The 17618-nt window shown below is 39.7% G+C and overlaps 1 protein-coding gene across 1 annotated transcript in view; it reads left to right on the forward strand.

Annotated features, from left to right (window-relative positions):
- DPP6 (dipeptidyl peptidase like 6) overlaps positions 1 to 17618 on the forward strand; it is a 250442-nt gene that overhangs the window by 203666 nt on the left and 29158 nt on the right. Inside the window, exons 13-16 of the mRNA XM_018084951.2 lie at positions 6269 to 6376; positions 6959 to 7050; positions 8829 to 8876; positions 10474 to 10592. Coding sequence (XP_017940440.1) covers positions 6269 to 6376; positions 6959 to 7050; positions 8829 to 8876; positions 10474 to 10592 — 367 coding nt within the window. The remainder of the gene's footprint in view (positions 1 to 6268; positions 6377 to 6958; positions 7051 to 8828; positions 8877 to 10473; positions 10593 to 17618) is intronic.

A 17618-nucleotide genomic window follows, 5' to 3' on the forward strand; every position in this document is an offset into this window, starting at 1 on the left:
TCCAAGTCCAGATTTAAAGCATTTCACGTTTTTGTCACAGCTTGTTCAGAGGAGCCAAGAACATGTAGAAATTACACTACATCAGTTCATAGCAAGAGCAATGCTCTCCTCTGTTCAAGTGGCTGTCCTGCAGCAATGGGCTGTGTGTGATTCAGATGAAAATTGATTGTACAGTGGAAATAGAGTTTGTGCTCCAAGCATTTCAAATAATCTTTTGCTGGTGTGCACAGGTATAGAGTAGAAACTGCTGAAGTGTGTTGGCTTGAGTAGGAAACAAAAGCTTGAAAGACAAGCCAAGTCGAGATAAGTTGCCCAGATATTATATATTAAAAAAGAAAAAGGACTTCACAGTATTCATTTATTTTATAAGTTGAAAGATAGTTGTAATCCTTTCACTGCTGTTTACTGCAGTATAGTAGAACTTGTGTTTTATAGAATTAATACTGTATAGCAGAACTTGTGTTTTTACACTGCTGTGGTTCTTTAGTTACTTACCTACTACATGGACAGGCATTAAAAGATGATACTTTATCCTCAATATCTGAAGTAAACGATCTGTCAGTCTCTAATGGGCCTGCTCCAGGGAGATATATTTTGTTTTACTATATCTCCAAAGAGCATATACTTATATTGAGACCATACACTTAGTTTGATGTTAGAGAAGGTTGTTCATTACAGCAAAATAATTCAGACATCTCAGTACTAAACTAAGATAACATTTTCTATGGACTTTGGAGACATTTGATAGCACCCTTCAAAAGCTTTTGTAAGAGTCTGAAGAATTATAGAGCTCTTTCCCCTGTGTTTCTGACAACAAAATCACTTTAAATTCTAGTTTTGGCTGAATATGATCACTAGGATAATTGTATTTTCTATATTTACCCTTTATTTTATGACACATTAATCTAGATAACTGGAAAACTATTTTCATGGCGTGTCTGATTATGAGAATGATGTGAAAATGTTAAATGCTAGTGTGAGTCCACTAACCTCTTCAAGAAGGAGATAATTGCACATCAGGCAGGTACTGAAGGAGCTCAGGAACGTGACTCAGCTGGGGATGAAGACTCCTTGGTTGAGACATTTTAGTATATATGCAAATCAGCCAGGTGCCAAATCCCCTCTGGAGACACCCAGTGTGGTGAGCAGTGGGGCCACACAGTCAATGGACCCTGGGCAGGATTCAGCTCACCCTGAAGAAGGCACCCACTGCCTGGTTGTCCACCTTTCTCTGTGTGCTCCTTCGACCAGACCTCCTTCTGAGAAGTTTTAAATCACTGGGACCAAGGAGTCTAGTTGCTTGCCTTTTTCTTTAAAAAAACCCTTAAAAGTGCTCCATATGCATGGTTTGAAAGGCATACACAGGCTTTACCTTTTTCTTGGAAATTTAAGTGCATCTGGTCTTCCTGGAATAGGGACAAAGCTCACAGTCAGCTGGGAGCAGGAGACAAGGAGTTTATACCAGGGACATGAGGGAGTCTCCAAGGATGACAGGGTTGACTTTTTTTCAGCTGTTTGAAATACTGGGAGTTCTGAGATAGGGTGTACAACTCATGAACTTGACTTCTGTTGTAGTGTTTTGGCAACTCAGTGTCATTTAATAGTCTGTGGAAGGTCATAGCAAATGATCTCATTTCCTTGAGGGCTTAAGTTCATGAATACATTTTACACAAGTCCAAAATCTTTGGAGAGCCTCTCCCCAACACAGGCAAAGAGAAATACTGCAGTCACTGTCTGTGTAGCTGAAAAATAGGATAAACTACTTAAAACATGATGAGAAATATACAATATTTACACGGGATTTGCTAGAAAGTATCTGTCACTCTTTTTCAGATGAGGTGGCACATGTTTACTAAAACTGTCTAAGGACTCTGGAAGTTTTTACTTCTTTTATTTATATACTTGCTTGTGCACTTCTGAGCATAAAAGCCAGACATTTAATTTTGCTTAAATATACAAATTCTTTGAGGCAGTAATTACAGCTGTAAACAATTTTGTTTCAATTTTTGTGAAGAAGCCATTTTCCAGTAGTACCAGTGATGGTCATGTACAGACAATGAGTCAGCAAGGGAGAAATAACACAATTTCTGAGCACCTGCTGAAGATAAACTTTACTGGCATTTTAATTAGTTTATTTATTTAATTGTGAATGTGGCTGGAAAAAAAAATTTAATTATAAACCAGGGTGCAATTGCAACTCCCCCTTTAAAGGCTTTGACATTGACGTTGGCAGGATCAGGAGATTACCATAAAATTGCTTAGAGACTTATAACCTCCAAAACTCTCTGTGTGGGTTGGCTGCCCTCCCCTGATAACAGTTTCTTTGGGTTGCATTTTACTTTCCAGTCCCCTGTTTCACTGGTGTTTCAGATGACCTCAGTCTGAAACTAAAGACTTGCTCTGTCAAAAGGCTGAGATGTTGAACACCTCACACCATCTTTCTTTTATTACTGCCTTGCCTTAATCCTGTTTGCATGAAAACCCAGTAATTATTCTTACATGTAGTTAATAGGGAGTACAAAATGAGATCTTTTAAATAAAAACAGAGTTCAGAGAAACTTGTGAACAAGACCCACTTTTTCACCCTGTAAAGCCCTTTTGCCATGGAATTATCCCGTTACTGACCTAATGTTGGACTATAGATGAGGGACACAACAGAAAGAGGACCCAGAGTCCCATAACTCAAATAGCCAAAGTCATCTGCCAGAGCTAAAAAGCAGCTTCTGGCTACAAAAAAATCTTTTTGATACTTAAACGAAGAGTCCTGATTTGATCCAGTGGAGGGGATGGGTACCCAGAGGCACAGGCTCCTCTCCTCTCCAGCTGATGACCCTCTATTTTGGTGCAGGTGCCATTCTCAGATGGCCAGGTATGGTGCACCCAGCCACAGCTGAGCATGGAGACAGGGATGGAGGGTGAAGCTCAGCATTGCCCCAGGGGCTGAGTGTGTCAGGAGATGGAAAGAGATCTTCCCCCTCTGCCCTAAAGAGGAGGTGACTTCATTATCCCAGTAGAGTCGATGCACGTGTTGGATGTTTGGTTTTTTGTTGTTGGATTTAAACAAAGCACTTACCAATATACAAAGGGTTAAAAGGATCCATGTCACACCTATCTGTTTATCAGAGCTATGGGCCTGTGACACTTAAATTATTGGGACATTTCCCAATTTATTTGTTTTTGTGTAATTGTTATTCTTTACTCTAGGACTTTGTGCTCCTCTCTAAGACCTACAGAAGCTGAGATTGCATTTAGAATTGTCCCCTCACTCATCCTGATTCTGCCAAACTTGGGATAAGCCTCTGATGCACTCCTGGGTTTCTTCTCCTGACTATTTGCAGACACTGACTTTTTTATTGTGTAACTCTGAAGCACTGAACCCAGTAGGAAGTACAGTTCCCTTCAGAAGTCTCCCATTACCTTACCTTTTCCACTAAAGCTGAAGTCTGGTGGCATCATTTTATACACAGCAATGAGCAGGTTGCTGGAAATAGAGTTGCTGCCTCTTTCTTTTACCGATAGCAGTGCAGGTTGGTTAGTCCCACGAATTCATTCTCCAGCCACAGGGTCATCCTTTGTTTAGTGATTGTTCCTTCAGCTCTGAGTGGGTAGTCATCATCTACAGCCACCTACTTCCTTCCTCCTCCACCCAGGGGACAATCTCCCATCGCAGGTGAGCAGCTCTGGGTAGTTCTGCTTCCTGAGCCAGGCTGTTCACACAGAAAGGCAAATGGGACACTTAGTCACGCTTACTTAGTCAGATTTAAGCTTCACTTTAAGCTGCTGTGGAATCATACAAGAGTTACTTTACTCTTTTTTCCTTGTACCTGAATCCGCAGCACTGAGTTACTTCTACCCACAGCTGACAGGAAAACAGCTTTGTCCTTCATCTGCACAAGACAGAGGGTTTCTGGAAACTGGCCTTGACTATTTGGGCAGAATTCATTTGTCTAAATGTGGAGATCTGGCTGAGCAAAAGTACAAGAAGAACCATAAGGACTTCAGGAGTGTCCTATGGAATCTCACCACTGCCTCTGTCCTGTCATTCTGTCCTCAGCAGGCACAGCAGCTGATGTATTTAAGGACAGTGTGTGACCTGTCTGCTTTCTGCAGTCCAGTCCTCTCATATTTCACCATCATCTACACCAAAACATTACAGACATTTGAGACTATAACCATGTCTATTCCCTTTAAAATCTATTAATGAAAAATGAGTTTCTTCAATGCCTTTTTGCACCTTCTCATACCAACTGCTTCCATAAACCTCCTGTGGCAAAAACTTCCAAACATTCCCTACCTGCTGCATAGTAAAAGTATTTTCTTTTACTGGCATTAAACTGCTCTGTTATTTTCAAGGAGGGCTGTTCTGTTTTGGTGTTGTGGGATTCAGTCAATAATAGTCGACCAAAGGCTCAGACAGTTCATATCACATACAGAATATTTTAATAATGTGCTCAGTGTAGCTCCCTACAGTAAAAAATCCTATTACAAGAGAATTTCAGCCTGTCCCCACATTTACCACCTGGGATCTGTCATCATCTCTGTCACAAAGTTCTGATTGTATTAATGTGTTGTCTTTCCAGTAACAGGAATGTGCAAACAGCCCGTCTTGTAACATCAACCCAGTGCTAAAACCTCACATCTGTCACCTGTACCATGAAACTCCTTTCCCTGTAACTATGAATGAACCTCAAACTCATCTGCACAATGCCTGCTTTTGCTGGCAGAGATGGATTGCTGGAATACATAATGCAGAAGGCACAGATATAGAAATGGAGGGTGAAATCATTGCTACTTACCTCAGTAAAAGAAAACCTGTCGAGCAGAAGGTTTGCCCGAGCTATCACAGTCATTATTCAATGAGTTTTCTCATGTTATGAAAGGCATTTGGAAATAATATAGAGTTTCATGTTTCAGGTTCCAGAACAATGTCAGAAACAAATGAAACCATTATTTCCTAGAGCTGCAAGACGCTGTAAATGGGCATATTTTAAAATATACTGAAAACCTAAGCAGGGGAAAATGAAAGGAAAAAGGAACAATTTGAACACCTAATATAGCATTGATAAATCTGAAAAATAGTGGAAAAGAATTAATCAGTAAAGAACTGGGAGCAAAGGCACATACAGCAAGAATAATGTGCTAGCTTGTGAGAAATAAAAATGTTTATTCCTTGGCTGTAGGTGTTTGTATGAGCCATAGGTCTCCCAGAACAGTGAAGTTCTTGCCAGTTCTTGCCAGTTGCTTGGCACGTGCCAAGCAGAAAGCCACAGTGTTTGATTAACACTAAACCAAAGGAGGACCCAGAAGAGGCTGAGCAACAGTCTCCCTGTTGACTGCCCTGGAAGAAGGGTCCACAAAGCTGGGCCAAGGAAGGCAGGGCTCATCCAGCCACAGAAAAGCCTGATATCACGGGAGAGGTTCAGCAGAGGTTTGGCCCTTAATTTAGTCCCAGCTACTCGAGATTCAGAGTAAGCTTCATGTAGCCAGTTCCCTTGGCACAGTGCTCCTGTGTCACACCATATGGACCATCCTTCTGCTTTCCCTTGTAGCCTGCTGTTCAACCATCTCATGCAGTGACTTCTCATGTGCCTCAGGGTTCCTCTACAAAAAGAAGACATCCTTCCAGGAGATGCTTGCTTGCCGTATGTGGTGTTTGATTTTCCTTCTGCTGAGTCTCTTCTATCTCTGGTTGAAAGTTCTAGTCACCCACTAAAAGTCAATCACCACATTCACCTGGGAGCTCTGTGTCAAAGACAGTTCTGCAAGAGATCCTCTCCTTCATAAATAATTCAGTGAGATAAGCATTTGTAAGACAGGAGAAAAAGACAGTAGTTAGATGCTGTTAGTTGTGTTTCCTCCAGGACAGGAACAAATCCATTCTTCCAGCAGAGTAAACAGGGTTTGTCATACTTGTGCCAGCAAGGTTCAAACGAGCTCTAAAGGCTGTATTCCAACTGCCCCAAGCAGTCAGCTGTATATGTGTACTTTTGGCTTTGCAAATGGGAATTGACTTTATAGCAAAGAAACTCTCCTTGTTGCCTGTCTCCGTCTTCCCACAGCTGAAAAGTGTCTGCTTTCCCAAGAGCAAGAACCAATAATCTTCAAAACTTTCTTCAGTTTTCAGTGGGCTTTCTGTTTGCCTCAGGTTGCTGTCAAGGAGCACTTTCTATTTCACTGTGAATTAATTTCACCAGGGTTTGCAGTGCTGAGCAACTCTAAATACCATAAATGAACAGTAAAACAATCCTTAAATTTGCTGCTTATACAGAACGAAGAGCCGATTTTTTCCAAGGACGGTCGGAAGTTTTTCTTTGTCCGAGCCATTCCCCAGGGAGGACGTGGAAAGTTCTACCACATTGCCATGTCATCATCACAGGTAACTCACTCACTGCCACCTGAGGCAGACAGCAATGAAAAGTAGTACCTGTGCTTGTACCGGCAAGACTGGGAGGTACAAATGTAGAAAGGTCTTGTGCATAAAAGAAAAAAAAAAACTTCAATGATGCTTTATTGGGCATGAGATAACATGAATTTACAAATTAAACACTTAGAAGTAAAAGGTCAACCGTGTCTTTGCAAATATTGTCATTGGTTTGGTTTAGTTTTTTTTAATACCACCTCAGTTGTAAATGAATAAGTAAATCGCTGCCCTGCGATAAAAAATTAATTAGAAGCATGTGGGCATGCTGGATTAGAGGAAGGGGTTTGAAGCTGCTCTGTGCTGAATTCACATAATTAACTTCAGTGGAGTTATGGTTAAGATGATTCTGACTCCCCATTATTTCTATGCCTGCAGATTCACAGAAATAGCAGGTGGGGTGGTGGAAATTGCAGATGCAAGGTTTATTTTTCATGGGCAGTGGAGTCAAAAGAGCTGTCTTCTTCAGAAGAGGAGCTGTGCTCAGGTATCTTCTTTTAAGAGTAAAGAAATCTAATATTCTTTTATTCTGTCTGGCAGCCCAACAGTAGCAGCGACAACTTACAGGCTATTACATCTGGCGATTGGGATGTGACAAAGATACTGGCATATGATGAAAAGAGGCATAAAATGTAAGTAAACGTTGGCCTGACAAATCAGTCTTCCCTTGTTTAGCCCTGGGCTGTGGGGTCAGTTACAACTGTGCTGTGTATACATCTGAAGTGTATGAGCATGAGGTGGAGATAAGAAAGCAGGAGAAGCTGTCTCCCTTTTGGCTTAACCTCTCACACTATTACATATATCTTGTGTTACTTTGATTTTATCTGTACAGTTCAAACCTCTCTTTCTACAAATATTAAATATATTTGTGCAGAGCAGTAATTTCTCCTGCTGCAACTTCTGAATTTAGCCTGTGAAGGAAAGAAGTCTATTTTCATTGACCACCTAGATAGTCAGTTTTAGAAAGAATCCTTTGTTGACCTGCAAAAATATCCATACATTAGGGGGGGAAAAAAAGTATTTAGGTAGAATTAAAAAAACAAGCAAACAAAACAAACAAACAAAACCCCCCCCAAAAAACCAACCAAACAAACCACAAAACCCCCACCGTTCTTCACACCTGCCCTTTGTGCTTGTAAAATAACTTCTGTAAATATTCACTTTTTCAAATACACGTCAGGAAATTACATAATAAAATATTTGCAAGGCTTTCTGGAATCAAATAACATATAGATTCCTTTCCAGGCGAAGTTTCAGATGGATGTGAGGTTCTCACCTCTGAGTTACTTAATGTCACTGAAACTTGAGTAAAAAGTCTCTGGAATATAATAAACTTTGAGTTATCATTAAAAGCACAATGCTTCTTCAAGGTTTTGAATGCTCTCAATTGCCAATAACTCAGTACAATATAGAATCATAGAAACATAGAGTCACAGAATGACTTGGACTGGAAGGGACCTTAAAAATCATTTAGTTCCAACTCCCTGCTTACCATGGGTAGGGACACCTTCCACTGGACCAGGTTGCTCAGAGCCCCCATCCAGCCTGACCTTGAACACTTCCAGGAGTGGTCTAAGCAGCAAACTGGCACCAAAGTCTTATTTGCATTTTAACTGGCAAGCCAAGCAGAAAACAACACGTACAGTTTGTGCAATCCAAGTGTATGCCTGGGCAAGTGCAGCTCGTTGGAAGCAGATCAGCAGGGATGAATATGCTTCCTGATATTATTCACCCCATGGATACTGTATTTGTTCCTGTGGTCCATCCTTATTCACATGAAATGACATCTGGGAGATCAGTTCATCCCCATGTGTTGGACTGAGGTTGGCCACCTCCAGCAGCATGTCTGTATTGCCTTCAGAAGCCACTGCACAACAGGGCTTTGGGATAAACATCCAGAAAGGAGTTCATCACAGTCTCAGCACAAAACAGGGACAATGAAGTGTTCCTCTGCTTCATACTCTGCCTTCCTTTTCTAAGAGGATATTTCAATGGGTTTCACATCAGGCCCTGGTTTGCTATTTAACTGCGCAAAGAATAAAAGGTGGTCAGAGGACTTAAAACTGGCTCTAAACAAAAAACAAACAAACCAAACAAACATTTAAAGGAAATTCTGAGCCATAAATCTTAATGTAAAAAGGTGGATGTCTCTCACTTGTCCACTTGATCCTTTTTGGTTCACTGACAGGACCAGTTTAGGACCCAAACTTTTCCATGCTTGCTTTAACTGCAGTGCATTCTACGACATCCTTACTTGAACCTCTGCAGTGATGTGTCCCTCTCTATGTTTTTCTAATTCAGTTTAAACTTTCCTTGCCTTTACAAGATCAGGAAAATGATGATGTGCATGAAGATGTTGTTGCATGAGGTACTTCTAAACACAATTGCCTTTTTGATTTTTCCCCCACAGTTATTTCCACAGCACAGAAGATTTACCAAGGAGGAGACATTTATACAGGTATGTGCCTTACTAACCTCACATACAGAATTTCCCATTTCTTCAGTCTTACACGAATCATTACATAAGCAATTGCAACAGAAGCAGTTTCTTAAGTTTTTGTCTTTAGTGGCATTGCAAGATCTTGCAGTGTGTCACTGGAATAGACAAAACAGCATAACCATAGTGAAAAAAGCTCTTGACATTTGGAAATCTTTTACATTTAGCAATTTTCTCATAGTAATGCCAATTTTAAATTGATCTTAAGATTGACTGTCACAAAACTTTCCACCCTTGAAAGAATTCAGAATTACATAAACTAATGGTATAAACTGTTCTTATACTTTCAGATAGCCATTTTCATGGAAATTTGATAGCAGCTCACCTCTTCACAAAACTGAAAAGAATTAACAGTGTGTTATATTTACAAACTTTTTTCTGCAGTTCCAGGAGAGTTCAGTATCCTCCCTAAGTGTTTGATGAGTAAAAGACGACTTTATAATAAGCTATTGCTAGTGTAGCTATTGTGAAGTATTGTGGAAGCAGATTACAAAGGGGAGGAAACACAAACTTTTCAACAAACATTTTTGAATCATTATTCCACTTGTCCTATTTTTCTTCTCAGTCACTCTGCTGCCATCACAACATCTGCAATGAAGGGCAGAGTTGGCGATGGCATCGTTTGATAAACAACAGTCAGTACAATTTCCTTCTCTCACATGGTATCATGCCTTTCTCTTTCCTCAGTGGGAAGGAAAATAGAGTGAACTAAATTACCTGTAGTCAAATCATTTTTCCCTTTTAAGACCTCTGTGCCTGTTCACTGCACTCCCCAGTTTTTTGAGAGTAGCTCAGCTCAGTGTTTATTTTCTTGAAGAAAAGGAAAAAAAAATACATATCTTAACCCTTCATTTCTATTGAAATGAGAAGAAAATCTCACTTTAAAAAATGAGTCCAGGCAAAGCTGCTCAAGTTTCAGAATGCTATAATGGTGCAAAATGTCATTTATTAATATTCGCTAATGATCAGTATTTCATTCTACAACATGTAGTAGACTTTTAGAAGCACTTCTGAGCATATGGACAGGCCACATTACCTTCTTCAGCAACAGATCCCTAAATGCAATCTCTCCTTTCTGCTTGGATGCTATAAAAACTACTATTTAAACTGCAAAAAAGCATTTAGCCTCTGAGGCAGAAGCAAGCAAATCAGACCAGTGAGGCAACCAGTAAGAAACTTTTAAAAAGCAATTCCAGCTCTTTATTGTCTGTTATAAGTGTAGAAACCCTGCTCCTTTGTTTCATGCCCTCATCCACCAAATTATGACTTCCTCTTGTGCAATTGCAACCATCATTTTCTTTTAAAAACTATACTTTCCTTCAATACCACCTGACCTTGCAAAATGACATCAGTATCCATTTATATATTCTTCATTCAGGCAGGAGAAAAAAAAAAGCCATTACTGCTATTTAAACTCAACCAAATGGAAATGCTCTGTCTCTTACTAACGTTGGACACATTACATTCATTTTCTTGTTCTACCGTAAGGTTCAAGTAGTGTTGCTTTCAGACAACGTTTGCTCAGTGACCTTCATGGACTTGTATTTAACCTTTTCAGTGCAAGCACAAATGGAAACTTCAACAGGCGGTGCCTGTCCTGTGATCTGATTGAAAACTGCACTTACTTCAGTGCGTCCTTCAGCCGCAATCTGGAATACTTCCTCCTGACATGTGAAGGTATGTTGGCTTCTGTTATTGCAGTTGTTGTGCCCAAGGGTAGGATTTAGAGCCAGCACTGATGTCTTTAGGCATCCTGTGTGCCTGTGGGCAACTTTGAAAGACTGGCCATAAATATCTGGGTCACATTGCTTTTGAAGCTTTGCCCTTGATATTTTTCTTTCTTTTGTGTATTTTTATTTGTAACTACAAAGCAGGTGTTTGCAACCCTTTTCTGTGCATATGTGACTATTGGAGATAGAGGTACATTCCTCTAGACACTCCAAGCATCCTTAAGTTAAAGTAATAGCAAAACCTGGAGGACATAAAACATCAGAAAGTTTATGAGAGAGAAGCCAGCAAGGTGGGATTGACTGTGGGTGACTGGAACTGAGTTCCAAACACATCAACCAATACTGTGGAAAAACAGGGGAATTCGAAGTAAGTTACAATGAGAAGACAGTTTGCCAAGAAAAGGCTGTCTGCAGAAATGTGCCTAATGGACAGTGTGAGTACAGAATATCTAGTGCTTCACTGCTCATTCATCATAAATTTACTTTAACTTGGCATAATCTACAGGTCCAACAGAGATTTCCTGTGTTGAAAATGCCTGAGAATATCCAATAGGTTAAGGATAGAAGACATTTCAGGAGATGAGCCATAAAAGTCAGTTTCCTCCAGCTCTGTTGGGACTAAATGCAGAACTCCATAGCATTTATTCCTATGTAGTTTAATTCTGCTTAATTATCCTAAATTGCACACACAATGCACACATCCCAGTCATCTGGTACTGTGACTGAAGCTTCTCAGATGGCTGCGTGTCCTCTGAAACAGGACTTGAAAAGCAGGGAGCCAACAAGAAATGCTTTATTTTCAACAGCTCAGGAGAGAAGAGAATAGGTATAAGTGGGATATTATGAAGGAATTCTTACTGTGAGGGTGGTGAGGCACTGGAACAGAGAGAAGCTGTGGATACCTCATCCAAGGCCAGGTTGGATGGGGCTCTTAGGAATCTGATCTAGTGGACTGCCCCTTCTCTGGCAAGTATCCATTGCTGCCAGTAACTGTGGTGAACACCAAGGAATATCTGAGATGGCAAAATGGGAAATAACTAAGGTACAGTGGAGAAGTAGAATGATTAACATAGTATCAAGCAAAACGTCTGGATTTGGACAATTGTAAAAACATGTTCTTCCCCTGAGAGAAGAACAGAGTGCATGTTGGAGGCATTTAGAGGTATTAAAAAAATATCTGACAACACAGTACAGAAAAATAGCATTAAAAGTTCAATGCACTAATTAACTTAATGGGCTACCCGTAAATCTGAATCCATAGTTATGGCAGACATACCCAGAGAAGTGTCATTGGTCAATAAACACTCAGTTCTGTAGTAAATATTATTATATTTATGAAGTTTGTCCCTTTAAAAGAAAAACCTTGCATAGTTTTCCTCTTGTTTTCATTTCAAGAACAGCTGTCAGCAGCTACCAGAGAATGTGTCCATTTCCTTTGCACCAAGATAATTGTTTTACTGTAATTAGAAGCATTTGTGCATGACAAGATTAAGGTTTCTAAAGGATCTTATCAACAGTTATGAGGTGATATGATTACATTATATCTCATTCACAAAAACTTGCAATGATACCTGAGGAGATTGATGAATTGTATTAGTGTGTTCATTAATCCAGTGCACAAGATAATGATTTTGCATAATAAACTGTGGGCCAGATTCTCATCTGCTGTAAACAATACCTCAATTATAAGATCATTAGAGTTAAATCCATTCAGATACTTTTAAAAAATATGTATATTTGGGAAAATACAGAAAGCTTGGTAGGATTTTTATTTTCAGTGATTTTATAAAAATATCAAAACATTGCATTTGGTGGAGTTATTCCTTATTTACATAACTGAGTGAGAGATCTTTCAATCCTCTTTGCTTTCAGGCAAACAGTTTACAGGAACAGCATTTCATTTTAGCACTTTTCCTGTAGGACCCATCTAACCAGACGTCTGCTATGGGTACATTTAGAGCAGAGGCAGCTCCCTTTGGTTTCTGCTACAGCAGATGTGAGTCAGGTCAGTGGAAACATCTGTTCTGGATGAAGTGCAGACTTCTGGATAAAAATATCATCCCATCATACTTCAGTCATGTAAATAGGTGTTTTGGTTTGATGAAGAATCACTGGGATCCGCTAATAGGAGAATTCCTTTTCCACAGCTCCTCAGACTGCTTAGCCAGGGCTTTTGCCTCACTTTCTCAGAGTATTAGATCACTGATCATTAATCATACTCTGGTAATTTTTCTATTAGCAGGAAATTCTATTTATTCATATACACATATGACACATAGGTGGGAAAGCTGCTTGAATGAGGATGTATCAAGGAATCCTGCCTGTCAAGCAGGCAGAAAAGCAGCAGCCCACCAGGACAGCCAAGTGCTTGTTTTACAATGCCTGCTACCCAAGGGTTTCTGCCAGGAGTTCTCATCTCTGCTTCCCGGAAAACGCCACAGTTGGAGTTGATGCTGTTGACCAGACAGTGGCAGACAGTTCCTGTTGCTGTTTCGTTCTTTCTTCTTCATCTACATTGTATAGAAGCAGCCAGAGCTCAGGTCTTGCTCTGCACTCCGTGACTACCTACAGAAATGTGTGTTTGTAGCAGTTACTGGTGTGTGACTTTATGTCAGACTCATATGTATCTTTGAAGGGGAGTAAACTATTTTACTGTGATCTGGCCTGTAATAGTTTAAAAAATTTTATTTTCTCAGCTCTCTACAGGACAAATGCATGGGCAAATATTTACGGCTTAAAAAATAATTCCTGTACTGGCAGAGACTGACCCCCACCATCCCTTGCTTTGTGACCTTCCATTGCAAATCTCACTGAGTTTAGAGGCACAGACACGACTGTGGCTCAGATGAACTTCTCTAGAATGATGGCAAGGTTTGTAAGATTTGATTAAGCAATAAGTGCTTATAAAATACTCAGTGATACTTAAATGAAAGGCAGGGGAAAGGAAAATATCTATCTTTAAAAAAAAAAAAAGAACACTAAAATCCAAGAAAGGTCTGACATTGCTCGTTTTATCCCAAAGGTCAAGAGCTGGAAGTTTTCTATGCACTCTTGTGGTACTTTAAAGGCAAAATATAATTGCCTTAAAAATTTTTTGTGGTCCTGCAGACTATGTTTAACAGCATTGCTGCCTGGCACAGGATGAAATGAGAAGAGTGTGCTATAATAAAAGGTAACCTCTCTTGAAAGAGGACAGTGTAATGCTTACTGTCAGGAGGCAACATTTATTGCAATCAGTCAGTCCCAGAAGGCTAGTTACCTTATTTTTCATCTAATTTTATATGCTTATGATTGAATTACTGTAGCAGGATATAAGGAAACATGATGCTTTACAGGCTGTTGTTAGATTATCTCCTCTAGACACTGTTGAAAAAGCAATATCTGCTGGACCAAGGTCACTCCTACTGTCACTTTCATCATAAAATATGGGTTTACACTTCTGCCTCCTCTCATAAACCAGCCCAGGCACCTCCACTGATTCCTTCTAAAGATAAACAGAAATAGGATACGAAATAGTTTGTTACTTTACACATAAATTTAATTGGGTATTGGTTTTTCTCATCTGGAATGGGATGTAAAATTCAATTGCATTGAGAAAAGGATAACAAATTACAAGTGTGGGCTGTGGAAAGCAATTTGTTCCTGTTTCTTTAGTGGGACTCAGACTGGTAGGGTACAAGGCTGAATTACACGAGCCAGTAAAGCAGTACAGCCCATTTTTAGCTGATAGCTACTTCTCCTCTGAAGGATGAAGCCTTGTCAATAACTACCACTGCAGTCAGCTGTGGAATGTTTCAGTATTTCCATTTTACATAGGTGCACTCAGTCTTCAATGATTCCTTACTCCCCAGTGTAGCACTATTAAAACCTGAGTCCTAATGAGGTTGTCCACGGCCAAAGAAAGGATGTGCCACCATTTCTGTTGTGGGATAACTGGTACTCTGACATTCCATGTAGCAGCTTTGGCTGCAGTGATTTCACTCTCATAAAAAAATCTGTGAAATCACAAAGAATTTCATTTGGACACACAGAACGGGCAAAGGATTTCTGGAACCTGGAGTTCAAGTCCTCTGACACATGCATACATTACTGCAATTAATGCCATTTAATACACAGTGAAAATTATGGGGGAGGAGGGTGTTGTTCATGGACTGGCTACCAGGCTGCTAATTAAAGTTCTCCATAATCATGGGTTATCAGGAAAGGATTAATAATTTTTAGGGATGTCACAAAGAAAATTGGTAGTTACACAGAGGGGAGAGGACTGTAACGAGGGCTAAGAGAAAACTATTGTCTCATGCTTGGCATTGTTGCTGGTGATAGAGAGGTGCCTTTGCCACTGCACTGTGTATTATCCTTCATTCAGGGACCAATTTGGGAAAAATCAGCTTTCACTTTGAGAAGAAACAACAGTGTAACTGAACAGGGAACTCTGTCATGTTCTATAGATCTCAAATCCTTCCTACTTTTCCCGAAACAGTAAGATTGTTTTGTTTCAAAATACCATAAAATCACTACTGTTTATCCTGTCTCTTTGAAGATTATCTCTGCTACAAACCTGTGTTTGTAGCTGACTGGTATCCTTTACTGTCAGTATTGTGCAGGTCAAATGACTTCAAAGCTCTCTCTCTTTGAAGAAAAGAAAATAGGCTCTTCTAACAAAAATGTTAAAATATTATCACGTGATTTGGATGTCCTCTCTGGCACTGTGGTTCTTGGTAGCTTAGCCTAGATGCTGTAGATCAGTAATGACAGGTAACAGGAATGAAGTAAAGTTTCCCTTTCCTAGCAGGTAACTCTGCAGCTGTAGAGCAAAATTATGCGCCGTAACTTAGCTGTGCTTGATAAAATACCTGAAGAACCAACAGGAAAGGGTACATGTCTGCTTTTCCCCAGGACAGCAATGACAGCAACTCTGTAACTGCACTCCTGGCCCTGGATGCCTGTAGGTCTGGGAAATCTTTAAAAATAGGATTTATAGGTCTTGCGTCCTGCCAGATAAAAACATGTTTCAGCCCCATTCACAGATAACAAGTGGTGCAAAAGCACTGAATAGAAAAACTTAGCAATTTAAGGATCTCCTTTGAGAGTGATTCGTACTAATGAAGAAGCAATGCAACCCAATTAGTGATAACTGAGTCAAGTTCCTCATGCCATTGTACATGTAACTCATTCTGTCTGTGGTTTTATGAGTTTTAAAGACAAGTGCTGCAAATTTGTTCTTTATAGAGCCAGCATGTAGCTATAAACATCTCAGCTCCTTGAACTGTTTCTTGAGGATTTAGTTATCTTCTTTACTCCTTCTTGGTGGAAATATGATCTAGACATGGGAACACTTAGGAGCATTATTTACTGCTCTCACCTAATAGGCTTAGGCTGAGCATTAAAAAGTCCTTTTGTTATTCTACATTTCTTTTATTTTCCAGATTTTTGTTAAAGTCAGCAAAGACTTTCGCTACCAAGTTTCATCAAATGTTCTGGCTCTGCTTTGTGGCAGGTTGTCCCGACTTTGCTTTTGAATACATTTTAATGCCATATAATCTAGAGCAAAGTTCAGCCTTCCAGTATGGAGAGGTCTAAAACCACATTTTGGAATCCTTTTAGGTATCTAGGTTGTTCTTCCCACTGATGTGGGCACAAGCAGAAGCTCCTGCCCACACGGATGATACAAGTCTGAAATGTACGGTACTTCTGGAGTTTGCCATATACAGAGAAATTTCTAGTGTGGGTGAATCTAGTGTGGGTGAATTCCTCAAAAGGAATTGAGTGAAATCATTGGATTAACACAAGGGCTGCTTTAGGAGAATGCATCAGCTCAGCATTTATGCTTGTTAGGACCAGGAGCCAAACAAAGGCTCATGTCCTTGATCAGTGCCACCTTTCTAAACCTGGTTAGTGATTGCCCACTAGCCCCTCTCCTGATTTCTTTTAATAACATGGGAAGGGCTTTTTACTAAAAACCACTAGCCAACACTCCTGTGTGAAAGAACTTTTAAAGGAGGCTGGAGGTGGTCAGAAAAGTGGGAAAACTGGTTCATTAATGCTGCCTCATTAATGCTGCCTCATAGCCCAGTGCTGCACAGCGTGAGATAAGCTCAGCCAGCAGCCAGGTGGGTGGGAACATCCTTTGAAGCACCAGCATCCAGCACCAGCACCACTGGCATGGCTCAGCTCAAGATTTAAGCCCCAGGATTATTTTTATTTTGCTTTCAAATGTGAACAAACATAAAATTCTGGGCATTGTTTCTATTATTGTGGCTATACTTAGATGCCATTACTGCATACGGACATTGTCCTTTTTGAAGAGATACATATTTTGAAAAATCTCCTAGTATTTTATTCTCTGGTGGTATTACCAGCTGATTTGGATGGGCTTGAATTAATTCCAGAGAAAAGCTAAATTGTAACCAATAAATCACATAGATTTGATGATGAATTTCACTAGCAAAGTAATGTTTCATTTTGCCCATCTTCTTATAGATTCAGTCTATAAGTGCTGAGTTTGGGGAACTTTTTTCCCCTGAAAATCACATAAAATCCTAGAAGTATGAGTTTTAATCAATAAATATCTTCATAAAAATGTACAAGTTCTAGCATATCACTCTTGAGAAAATTTTGTCTGTCACATTCATCAAAAAAACAGGGGCTTCTACTTCTAAGGACTTACTTTATGAATAAAAGTCTCTGCCTTGGAAGAAATTTCATGAAGATCATGATATTTGTCTTTCACCCTGAGCAAGTCAAATCCCATTTTTCCTCAGATTCTCCATCAAAATGAGAAAAACATGTCAAACAGACATTTCTGGCAGTAATTTGTACATTTATGACTCTTTGAACAGTTAGACCTTAATATTATTTAGTATCTCAGGGTAATCCTATATTGATATTTATCAGGATACAGGAAGAGGCAATAGAAGTTTTATGGTTGGCAAAATAAATTCTGCACTAAATGTTTAATTTGAATTATGGAAAG

The sequence above is a fragment of the Manacus vitellinus genome, unplaced genomic scaffold (assembly GCF_001715985.3).
Source record: "Manacus vitellinus isolate BGI_N305 unplaced genomic scaffold, ASM171598v3 scaffold_79_pilon, whole genome shotgun sequence".
In the NCBI taxonomy this organism is placed as follows: Eukaryota; Metazoa; Chordata; class Aves; order Passeriformes; family Pipridae; genus Manacus; species Manacus vitellinus.